This window comes from Leptopilina heterotoma, unplaced genomic scaffold (assembly GCF_015476425.1).
Source record: "Leptopilina heterotoma isolate Lh14 unplaced genomic scaffold, ASM1547642v1 Lhet_223, whole genome shotgun sequence".
Lineage (NCBI taxonomy): Eukaryota > Metazoa > Arthropoda > Insecta > Hymenoptera > Figitidae > Leptopilina > Leptopilina heterotoma.
In genome coordinates, this window is record NW_025110941.1 from 303,338 (window position 1) to 315,873 (window position 12,536).

At 32.9% G+C, this 12,536-nt stretch overlaps 1 protein-coding gene across 1 annotated transcript; it reads right to left on the minus strand.

The window, feature by feature from the left end:
* Window positions 1–863: 863 nt before the first annotated feature.
* On the minus strand, window positions 864–6,056 carry LOC122502236. The gene is made up of 2 exons (XM_043612181.1): window positions 4,058–6,056; window positions 864–3,922 (listed from the first exon to the last, which is right to left on the minus strand). Exons 1-2 carry the CDS (start codon window positions 6,054–6,056, stop codon window positions 864–866), a joined length of 5,058 nt encoding a protein of 1,685 aa, XP_043468116.1.
* Between the last annotated feature and the right edge of the window lie 6,480 nt (window positions 6,057–12,536).

Below are 12,536 nucleotides of genomic sequence, written 5' to 3' on the forward strand. Positions count from 1 at the left end.
ATCAAAATCAAAATTCTTTTTTGTTTTAATTTTGATAAAATACTACTGCGCATGTATAAGTCTCATTGAACCTAAATTTTGTTGCAAATGTCAAATATATCAGAAGATAATATCGTTTTTACATAAAAAATCTGAAGTAGAATTCGAATCGACTTCTGTTTCTATAAGAAAGCCGAATTCCAGTATTACAGTATCAGAATCAAAATAGGAAGTAAATTTTGTTTCGTTACAGTATCAGAATTAAAATAGGAAGTGAATTTTGTTTCGTTACAGTATCAGAATCAAAATAGAAAGTAAATTTTGTTTCGTTACCGAATCAAAATCAAAATACATTAATAATTACTGTTTCTTCTCTAGTGGACTGTATATTAAATTCAAACAAATTGGTAATTTGAACAACTTTATTTATTGTAAAATGTGAAAAAATGAATGAGTGGCGTCTTGACGCTTTCTTACAAAAATGGCAGAATGAATAATGAATAAGTGTGAGTGTATATCGTTTCAAAAATGAATTACAGAGGGCGTCGGTAATATTGGCGGTAATAATTTAAATTGAATTTTTAACATACTCCCCGCCTTGAAAAATGTACATTTTCAACAAAATTAAAGATCAAATTCACTGTTCCATCAATAAAATTAAATTGACACATTCTTTAAATCGGAATAAGATTAGATAAAGTAATCAAATATAATCAAATAATACAATAAAAACTTTAGATGTAAAATAAAAGTTAAACTAAATCCTATTTAAAATTACATATATGTATAATCTTGTCGTAGTAATACAAAATACAATACACATCGTAAAGAAAAAAAAAAACATTGGAAATTAAACGAAGATCAAATAAGAACACAACAATCCTTTAAGATTGATTGTCGACGGGTAGAACACATAAGCGAGTAATTGCTCGTTTTACAATTCCTTTATGAGTTCGCAAAGACACTACACGAATTAGACCATCAGTGCCTGGATGAAGCTCCACAACGCGTCCCAATAGCCACTTCATTGGAGGAGAGTTGTCATCCTTTATCAAAACGAGTGAATCCTTTTGAATGCTATTTTTCCTTTCTTTCCACTTTGTGCGCTGTTGCAATTCGGAAACGTACTCCTTTGACCATCGTGACCAAAAGTTTTGCTGCATTCGCTGGATGCCTTGGTATCGAGATAAGTGCGATTCAGGCAAATGCGTAACGTCTGGATCAGGAACCGATGTCAATGGCCTCCCAATGAGAAGATGACCTGGTGTGAGTGGTTGCAGATCGAGCGGGCTACAGGATAAAGGAGATAGGGGTCGGGAATTTAAAATAGCGCTTATTTGTGCCAGCAAGCTATAGAATTCTTCAAAAGTTAACAAATAGGTTCCCATTACTCGCTTCAAATGTAATTTTGTTGACTTTATCCCTGCTTCCCAAATGCCACCAAAGTGAGGCGAATAGGCAGGAATAAATTTCCAATTGAAACTTTCATTTAATAATCGTTCAGTTAATTCAGTCTCATTTTTACGAAGAAAATTTCCGAGTTCTTTGAGTTCAGAGTGCGCACCAATAAAATTAGTACCATTGTCAGACCTTATTTTTTCGGGCAATCCCCAACGAGAAGCAAATCTCCGCAAAGCAAGAATAAAATTATCCGAGGTTAAATCCGAGACCAACTCAAGATGTATCGCTCGACTAGCGAAACAAACGAAAAGAGCCACGTAACATTTTGAAGTTTTACTTCCTCGACCCTTACGATCTTTGATTAGGAATGGACCAGCGTAGTCCACGCCAGTAATACAAAACGCCGACGAAGGCGTAACGCGATCACTGGGTAAATTTCCCATTAATTGAGTAGCCGGCTTAGGATTTGCGCGAGTACACGTGACGCAATCATGAACAATGTTTTTAGACAAATTTCTTCCCGATATAGGCCAATATTTTTCTCGAATGTTATACAACAATGCTTGCGGCCCAACATGCAATAATCTTTTATGTTCATGTAAAAATATTAATCGTGTTAACGGATGTTTTGATGATAAAATTTTGGGATGTTTTTTATCGAATTCGTAGTCTGAATTATCAAGGCGACCACCAACTCTTAGAAAACCGTCTGAATGCAAGAATGGATTTAACTTGAGAACTTTAAACCCTTTGGGAATATCACGTTTTTGTTTTAGACATTGAATTTCTTTGAAAAAGCATTGATTTTGAGCGATTTTGACTAAAGAATTTTCGGCTTTGTTAGTTTCCTCAACGCTGAGAGAACCGGTTTTTCGCATAGTTTTAGTCTCTTTACAATTGTTAATGAATCGATAAATATAAGACATTATTCTTTTTAATTTCATTAAGTCAGAATACCTTTCGAATTGAATTATGGGCATTTTCATAAGAACATTTGTTGCTACTTGAGTCTTAGATTTTATTTCTGGGAGTTTGATCGATGATTCTTCCATATTTGAAAATTTTAAATCATTTTCCAACATCCATGTTGGCCCATGCCACCACAATGAAGAATTCTTCAAATCAACAAGTTTCATACCTCTTGACAGCATGTCAGCAGGATTGTCCTGAGAAGAGACATGATGCCAATCTGTTATGCACGTCAAATTTTGAATATCAGCTACACGATTACTAACAAACGTTTTGAGTGTGCAAGGCTCCAACTTAAGCCAGCTCAATACTATGGTAGAATCGCACCAATAGTATGTACCGGTAATGTTGACATCGAATGATTCCTTTGCTTTATTTACCAATTTAGCCAACATTTGCGCCGCACACAGTTTCAAACGAGGAATAGTGATGGTTTTAATAGGTGCTACCTTACTTTTAGCACAAAGCAGTTTGGAATGAACGATTCCAAATTCGTCTGTTGACCTTACGTAAACTGCAGCTCCGTAAGCCTTTTCACTCGCGTCTGAAAACGAGTGAATTTCGAGAGTGACTGGTGATGAACAACCCACGTGACGGGGAATTCTCAATGTTTCCAATGAAGAAAGATCTGAAATAAATTCGTTCCATTTTAAAGCTAATGCTAACGGTAAAGCTTCATCCCAAGAGGATTTATCGCGCCATAATTTTTGCATAATAATTTTAGCTAGGATGATGCAGGGTCCTAATAAACCTAATGGGTCATATATACGAGCGATTGCGGATAATATTGTACGTTTAGTGCAAGTTTCTGAATCGAGTGACACATTTATTTTATACATAAACTCATCAGAGGAGCTAAACCATGATAAACCTAGTGTTTTTATAGTATCATTTTCTCCTAAATCAATTGTGTGACAAGGCAGTTTTTGATTCGCGAATTCTAAACCCTCTATAATTAATTTTTCGTTAGAGAACCATTTTCTTAAAGGGAATCCAGCAGATGCTAAAATTCTAGAAAGGTCATTGCAATTTTTAATAGCCCCTTCAATGGAATCTACACTATACAACAAATCGTCAACATACATTGACTCGCGAATGATTTTTGATACTTCGGGGTGTGAAATTTCACATTCTTTTGCTAACTGCATCAAGCACCGGATAGCTAGAAATGAACTCGAAGTTAACCCGTAGGTTACTGTATTTAATTCATAAGTTTGTATCGGATCCTGTGTATTAGTTCTCCATAATATTCTCTGTAAAGATCGTTGCTCATCTTCGATTAAGACACGTCGATACATCATAGATATATCAGCTCCTACAAAAAATGAATGAATACGAGATCGAATAATGATGGAAAGTAAGTCCGGCTGGACTGTAGGACCGACCATATGCAAATCATTGATGGATACTCCAGTTGAGGACGGCATTGAACCGTCAAAGACTGCCCGCAATTTGGTGGTTAAACTGTCCTCCTTTAAAACCCCATGATGAGGAAGATAAAATGAGTACCTCGGTGGCTCCTTATCTTTGACCTTCGACATGTGGCCCAGTTGCTCATATTCATTTATGAAATCTGTGTATTTTTCTTTTAATTTTGCATCGCGTTGAATTTTTCTTTCTAATGATAGAAATCGACGAGTTGCTTGTTCCTTAGAGTCTCCTAATGAGTCGAGTGAACCTTTCAAAGGTATAGTGACAATGAATTTACCTTCTTTATTTCTCTTTGTTGTATCGGAAAAGATTTTTTCGCAAATCTCCTCTTCAGAAGATAGAGTTTTGATTTTTGGACACTCTTCTAAATTCCAAAACTTTTCCATTTGCTGATAAACGTCAGGAAGATTGATAGAAAGATTGCAAACAGTTTCCTTTGGCCTTTTAATACAGGGCAATCTTCCAGAAACTACATAACCAAATTTTGTTTTGTGAAGGTAGTCATAACCAGTATTCTCATAACATAACAATTCCCAAAACAGTTCAACTCCGATTAGCATGTCAACTGTTTTAGGCTTGTAAAACTCTGGATCTGCAAGAAAAATATCCTTGGGAATGTGTAATTTTGATGTTTCTATTAGTTCCGTAGGCAGCTTCGAAGTGACATTTTTGGCTACAAAAAAACTCAAATTAGCTGTAAACTTGTTGTGTTTGGACATAATTGTAGCGTTAGTTTGTTTTGAGATGCTCGATTGAGATTCGTTAACTCCGGAAATGTTAACATTAGTAGAAGAAAAGTTCAAATTTAGAATTTTACACATCCTTTCTGAGATAAAATTTGATTGAGAACCTGGATCGAGTAGCGCTACACAATCATGAGCCTTTCCATTTGAATCGAAAACGTTAATAACCGCAGTTGCCAATAAACCTGAATTGTTTAAATAGCTTCCCGCATAACCACTTACTGTTTCATTTTTGACATCCTGTGTTGCAGTATTTGAGGAACCACTGTGCTGATGACCTTCAGATGATTTTTCTATGTGTAATAATGTGTTATGGGGTTTTTGACATTTACGACAAAATTGCGCTTTACAATTAAGAGATAAATGATTGGGTCGAAGACAATTAAGACAACGTTTAAGACGCTTTATTTCCTTAATGCGAGTATAAATTGGTAAATCGAGAAAGTTTTTGCATTGAAAAATAGAATGGGTATCGTTGCACATAGGACAATTTGCTGCTTGATTTGTTGCAGTATTTGCAACAAAATTATTTTTATTTTGCGGTTGTTTGTTAAAAGGTTTCGAACGCGGTTGATCATATGTTTCTTTAATCGATCTGTCAGTTTTCTCAAGTAATTGACATTGTTTTTCAATAAAATCAATTAAATTTGAAACTCCTGGAATTTCTTTCTCTTCGATTTGTTGTTTTTCCCATTCAGTTTTTGTTTTACTGTCAAACTTGTCTGTTATTAAATAAATTAATAAGCTATTCCAATCATCTGTTGATTGCTCTAATGCTTTTAGTGCACGTAAATTGCTTTGAATAGAGTTTAATAAATCGCGTAATGCCGAAAAACTTTGTTTTGCTATTCTCGGATAATCAACAATGCCTTTAATATGATTATGAATCATGAGAGGTTTATTTTTGTACCGTTTCTCGAGTAATTCCCATGCTTCCTGATAGTTAGCAGCTGAGATTTCTAAACCTTTAATAACTTGGACAGCGTCGCCCGTTAACAAACTACTTAAGTATCGAAACTTTTGAACTGCCGATATTGAATCATTCGAATGTATTTCTGACTTGAAGGTATCATAGAATACTAACCACTGATCGTAAGAACCGTCAAATTTTGGGAGTGTTAAAACTGGCAACTTTACCCGATTTGTTGCGTTTATCTGATTACCCTGTGAATTGTGTACCGAAGCTGATCCATCGTCGGATTCAATTTTAACTTCTGGTTTTCGCATGTGATCGAGAATACACTGGGCAAGGGCTGTAGTTTTGTAAAATAAATCTTCGAATTCCGCGCGTTCGCGATATTGACCGGGCAAACTATCCTCTTCGACAATTAATTCGATTTCAGTTTGGTGATTATCAAAATCTGACAATACATCACTAATTTTATCTAGGCGCTGTTGTAACTCAACACACTTGTGTTCAGTTAGTGGATTGTTTGCATCTAACGTTTCTTTAATACTCATAACGAAATTACGGAATGTAGTGACACGGGCTTTAGCCGCTCCACGTTTTCGAGTTAATTTTGTTAATTCCATGTTCATTGAATTTTGATTTAATAAAGCATTCTATATTTTACGAAAATTTATTTTCGATTAAATGAGCATTTTTTTTCGAATAACACTTTATTTATATGTGACACCAAATATTTTTAAAAATTCAAACCTCGATAAATTGGTACCATGTGGGATTTATTATTTTAAAGAATTAAAAACCATATATTTTAATAAATTATATTTCAACATAAAATGATCTTTATTTGGCACAAATAAGAGCAAGGGAGATAATGATGACTTACCCGAACGATCCACAAACACACGCGAGAGTCCTAACCTCAAATTCCCATACGCTGCGTCTGATGGCCTGATGTTCACAGCTTCCCAGCGGCTATTTTCCGTCTCCGTCAATTCTTCAATCCGAAATTCTCTAAGGTTGGATGCCACGGATTTTCTGCATTCTCAGAAATAACTGCTTCCAGAATTTGAATGTAGATATAGCGATGATGTTTGACCTTGACACTCGACAGTTTCCATGTATCAGGAACGTTGATAAATGTTGATTTGCAGGAAAATGTATTGATGATTTGCAGAAAAATACTTGAGAGTTATATTTTCAATGTTTTATTTGATTTGTTGAATGTGATGGCTGTTTATCGAAACGATATGAAAAACTTGCTGTATTAATGAATTTTGATTTTCAAAACAATGTGACCATGCGGTCACACGTAAAATAACTTTTTCTTGTCTATGAGGACAACACAATGCTTGAACTTGATCCGGCTCGAAGGACCAATGTTTCTTCTCTAGTGGACTGTATATTAAATTCAAACAAATTGGTAATTTGAACAACTTTATTTATTGTAAAATGTGAAAAAATGAATGAGTGGCGTCTTGACGCTTTCTTACAAAAATGGCAGAATGAATAATGAATAAGTGTGAGTGTATATCGTTTCAAAAATGAATTACAGAGGGCGTCGGTAATATTGGCGGTAATAATTTAAATTGAATTTTTAACAATTACACAGGTTTACAAATTAAAAACTTTTTTTTGCCAATCGAACAAAACAATTTTTTTTCGAATAGTAGGTGTTTGTTGAGTAAGAAAATCATAGCTTTAATTTTTTTCCCTCGCGCAGTTTTTCTGTAGCTTCAAATTTTGCATTTTCGTGGTGCGGCGCCACTTAAACTTACCTGCAGGAAAATTAGCTTGTCAAAATATAATAAATGAGGTATCATTGGAAAGGTTATTAAATTACCTTTCGATCCATAGGTCACCGAATAAAATTCAACAAAAATTGAAAGAGTTACAGTCGATTAAAGATGAAATTTCATGACAATTTTGATGATTTTTAGACATTTGAGTAACTTTTACTATTTTTTCTACATCAAACAGGAAAGAATGTTTAGGTTTTAATTTTTTTATTGATAGACTATATCATTACACAAATTTTGAGCTCTTGTGGACCTCGATTGGATTAAAAATGACAATTCTACACTAAATTTAGTAAACGAAACTACATTCTTCATTTTTAGTATCCCTTAAACATTTGCAGCAAAAATTCAAGTAATAATATTTGGTTAAGTGCTAAAGTTACAGAAATCACTAATCAAGAGTTTCTGAAGTCGTAGATTTCAAATGGAATGTTAGTTTTGCAAATTTCAAAATGGCGGATCCAATATGGCGGACAAGTTTTTGAAAATCGATGAAATTCGTCTCAAATTCGTTACTCGGGGGTTTTTGGGGTCGCTGAATACGAATCCGATGTCAGATTTCAAAAATTAAAAATGGCGGAAGTAGGTAAACAGGGAGCGTTCTAACTCAAGATCCCTGCACCGACATGTTACCGACACTTTTAGCCCAGACTCAAACCACTTAGCCAAGACTCAAACCCTTGTGGGGGGGGATATTCAGACTGTTATGCTTAGCTGGATATGACGTCATACTTCCTAGAATTTTCGGGGGGGGGGGGTATTGAGATCATGATGCAAATGTGATGCTTGGAATTTATCTAATTTCTTGGAATTATAAAACAATCCTAGAATTTGATGACACATTATCATTGGTATTTCCTGTTTTTGTTTTTTTACAGGGTGCATTCTTTAACGATGACGCATAATTTCTTTGTTTTTCGCAAAATAGGGTTGATGACTCAGAGTTTTGGAATTTTTTATTGATGACTCATTTCCTGTTTTTGTTTTTTACATGGTGCATTCTTTAACGATGACGCATAATTTCTTTGTTTTTCGCAAAATAGGGTTGATGACTCAGAGTTTTGGAATTTTTTATGGATGACTCATTATCATTGGTATTTCCTGTTTTTGTTTTTACTTATTTTATTCTTGGAATTATTATTTTCGTCTAAATATTGCAAATCACTGTTTATTAGATTCTTATCTAAGGAATTTTTTCAAACATTTTTGGTTCTTTTTATAAGAATGCTTTTGATCTTACCGCAATTCCAAGAAATCTATAATTAACTTGAAGGTCAAATAGGTCATATCTCATGTATATAAAGAGGGCAATTTTTATAAACGAAATCATTCCTGCAGTTTAAGTTGGTTAATGAACATATTAGCAGAACAACGTCGTGAAATTCAAGTGCGCTTGAACAAATTAATTCAAGAAATACATAAAGTTAAAAGTTTAATTGAAGCAAGGTCGCAGTTAAATATTTTAATAAAAAAATTGGAAAATTTAAATTTAAGTGATGAAAATAAATTTCGATAAATTAAACAAAGCAAGCAAAGTCTTGGTCACCAAAACAACAAAGGAGTTAACCATCGATGCATTCTATAAAGTAACAGACATTCGAAAAATTGATACGAAATTTGGTCCGAAAATTGTTGCTAAAATAAATAATGAATTTAACATTTTCCTACCACCAAGAATGCTAAAAATATTTGAAGAGGATGCAAATCTTTTCAACAGTCTAAAAGCTGAAGCTGTCAGAGGTGGTGTATATTTAAGAAATCGTGGAGGACCTTACAATCAGATCGAGTTTGTTCCTGAGGGAGTTGACCAGTAGAAGACATAAAATGTCATATTTACCATGCAGAGAAATGTTATTATCAAAAATTTACAACTTGAATCCATCATTTACAAAGCAAGTTGTCGTTGGAGCAGAACTAGACATAAATGGGAAAATAATACCTAAAATTCAACTAAGAAGCAGCCATCCACGAGTATCATTGTCTTTGGAGCTTCAAGAATGGCGCCTATTGTGTGATGCAGTAAAACATATAATGCGATTTTTCAACGGAGATTGTGATGCATCAGTGCTGGATTGTGAAACGTTTACAATACGTTTTAGTGTTACATATCGTTTAATATCAATTGAGCGTTTAGATCAATCATTTACATTTAGTGAAACTTCATTTGCAATATTTAATGAACTTATTCCTTGTGTCGAACAAAAATATGTAGAACTATCAAAATTCAATTTGCAGTATAGTAAAGATATAATTGTAAAGTTTATTGCAGAATTAATCTTTAAAAATAATGTAAAGTCTACAAAACATGCCACGGATTTTATTAAAAAACATTACAGTAGAATACTTCAAAAAGTGATGGGAAGAACTAATGTTTTAAATTTAGAGACATTATTGCTGGAACTTGTCACATTTCACTGTAAACAAATATCAAATGAAGCTATTCAACAAATGTCAAATATTCAATATATCAATGGTAAATTATTGTAAAGAGAGGATAAATAAATACAAAAATGCATACAATTCAATTTATTTTTATTTTAACCTTTCTTAAATACATTATAATTCAGATTCGTTTATCCAACTGTTATGAGAATTATCAAAACCCAACCATTTTACAAATACATTAGATCCTCGTTTTTTTAATACTTTTTCAACTAAATATACATCTGGATATTTAACTTTAGAAAGTTCTTGCTCGTAAAAGCATCCACTTATTAGATTTTCCTGATAATCCTTTAAGACATATGTTATTGGATTAGTATTTTTTACATCGCTTATAGTAAATATATCTGTAGTCCAATTTGGTGTATAACCTTTCTCAAAAACATGTTTAACTTTACTTATACGTACTCTATCTCCAACTTTAAATTTCTTATTATATTGCCTGTTTACTGCAACTTTTTTAAATACATTAAACAACAAATTATTTTCATTTTCAGCATTTACATCTATTGGTTTCATTTTTATTGTTCGATGTTTACTATTATTATACGCATTTACTAAATCACTTAATATATCTATCCATTTGTAATTACCGCGTAAACTAAATTGCATCCATATTTTATTCTTCAAAGTACGATTAAATCGTTCACAAATTGACGCTTTCAAATTACTATGAGTAGAATACAAATTAATGTTATAATTTTTAATAAGATTTTCAAAATGTGAATTATAAAATTCTTTTCCTTTATCTACTTGCAAATTTTTCGGTATGCGTTTTTTAATTAAAATAGATTTCATTGCCGCAGTCACATCTTCACCTTTTTTAGACTTTACTGGAACAGCCCAGGCAAACTTTGAAAATGTATCAATGACGGTTAACAGGTACTTGTAACCTTTATTTTCTCTCGCATAAGGTTGCATTTCAACAAGATCAGCTTGCCAAGTCTCGTCAAAACCTCGAATGTCAACACTTCTTCGCTTATAATTTTTTCTCGCTGGTTTATGTAACTCTTTCACCAACTGTAGTTTTTGATCCTCCATTGCTAATTACCTTCAAGTGTGCGCAGTCTGCTGTCTAATTGTAAAATAATGTCTTTGTTGGTAGACATCATCTCTATATTTCTTTCAATACTGATTCTTAGATTTTCAAAATATTTTTTTATCAAATCTTCTAAATCTAAAATCTTTACTACATTGTCATTTACATCATTTCTCACGGAACCGATTACATCATAGATGGCGTTCGTTTTAGATTCAATAACTTTGTTTACAATATTCAAGTTTACTGCATCACCGTTGCTCTCGGCATCAGCTACGTTACAAAGTTTCTTATTTTCAATAGTAAAATCTCCTTCAGCAGTCAACTTAAAACCAAGTCCTGGTGGACCTCGATTTGAAGTTTCTGTGCTTTTAAACTAACGTCCGAATATGTCGATACTCATCATGAAAATGATAAAAATTTCTACAACTGTTAATTAATAAACAATTCCAGCTTCTCTCAACTCTTCAATAATTGATATAATCTCATTATTATGACTGGGATTTCCAGCTGCTTGAGATGCCAAGAGCAATCTTAAACGATCAACCAATTCATTAGGATCATCCCAATAAACATAATCAATTTTTGCATCTTCTTGTTGAGTCATATATTCTGGAATTAAACCTTCACCAGAATGTACTGCTATATAGTTTAGATATTTTAAACTCTTTTTATCTCTAACAGCGCCATCTGCTTTGTAATATTTTCTATGAGCATTAGTTGATATTACAATATTTTTATAATTTTCCCGATCAACTACACTTAAAACAGCTTCTTCTGGAACTTTTTGAATAAAAGCTCAAGTAAACCTTTCGTTGCAGGATATGTTTTATTACCTACACTAATATTATTTTGTTCAAAATTTATTCCTGAATTACCAATCATTAATTGCCCTTTAGATAATTTACGAACTCCATATGAAGGATCTAAATCTTTTCCCTTTTCATCCAACATTTGAAGATATAAAATAGCACCATCTTTCTCTGATTTATCTCCATCTCCATTATCATCTCCATCATCATCATCATAATCATCACCGTTATCGTCATCATCAGCAGCTGTTGCAAATGATAAGTCATCTCTTAAAAATGAATCATTCTCTCTCTTAACTTCTTGATCTTCTTCAAACTCTAAAGGAAGGTCTCCCTCTCTTTCAATTTTTACTGGTCGAATTTGTTTGACAATTTCAATGTCGTCAACTAATTTCTGAATTGGTGTCACTATAGGTTTAAAGGTATTATTTAAAGTTTGTTCAATTTCTTCCTTGCCCAATTTCATCAGTCTATGCTTTCGTCGAATAGCATCACTGGCTTTTGCAATTTGACCAAGAATATCTTTTTGTTTTCGCAAATGTTTCAAGTGTGTAGAAGACATGTTGATTGACCAATGTCTTGAATGAAACTGTTTATAAAGAATATCATTTCTCTAATTTTATAAAACAATCAAAACACTTTCTATATCTGCCTTCATTGATATCACGATCTTTATCAATCACTATAAAATCATGCTTATTTTTCCAACAAGAGTTGCAAAGTTTTTTAAATTCCATAAATGTCATATCAGTATTTACATGATCATCATAAATATGTCTAAGATTCATTTCATCTTGTTTGAATAAAACTAGTAAATTAACATTGTCACGTATTAAATGTTTTGGAATGCGCGCATATGTTTGACATAAATAAAAGCAATCCACAGCTTTGTGTCTTCCCATAGCAAAAAAAGCTTTAATATTATCTTGTTTTTCACATGCTACGTCATCAAATATAAATATTGAGTTTGGTAACGCATTGTTTGGTTCTACAACATCCACATGTTCATTAAAT

Coding starts and splice junctions, on each gene's coding strand:
- LOC122502236 (XM_043612181.1), bottom strand. CDS start 6,056: ATGGAATTAACAAAATTAACTCGAAAACGTGGAGCGGCTAAAGCCCGT. Junction 3,923..4,057: donor AACAAAGAGAAATAAAGAAG/GTAAATTCATTG, acceptor AAAAATACACAG/ATTTCATAAATGAATATGAG.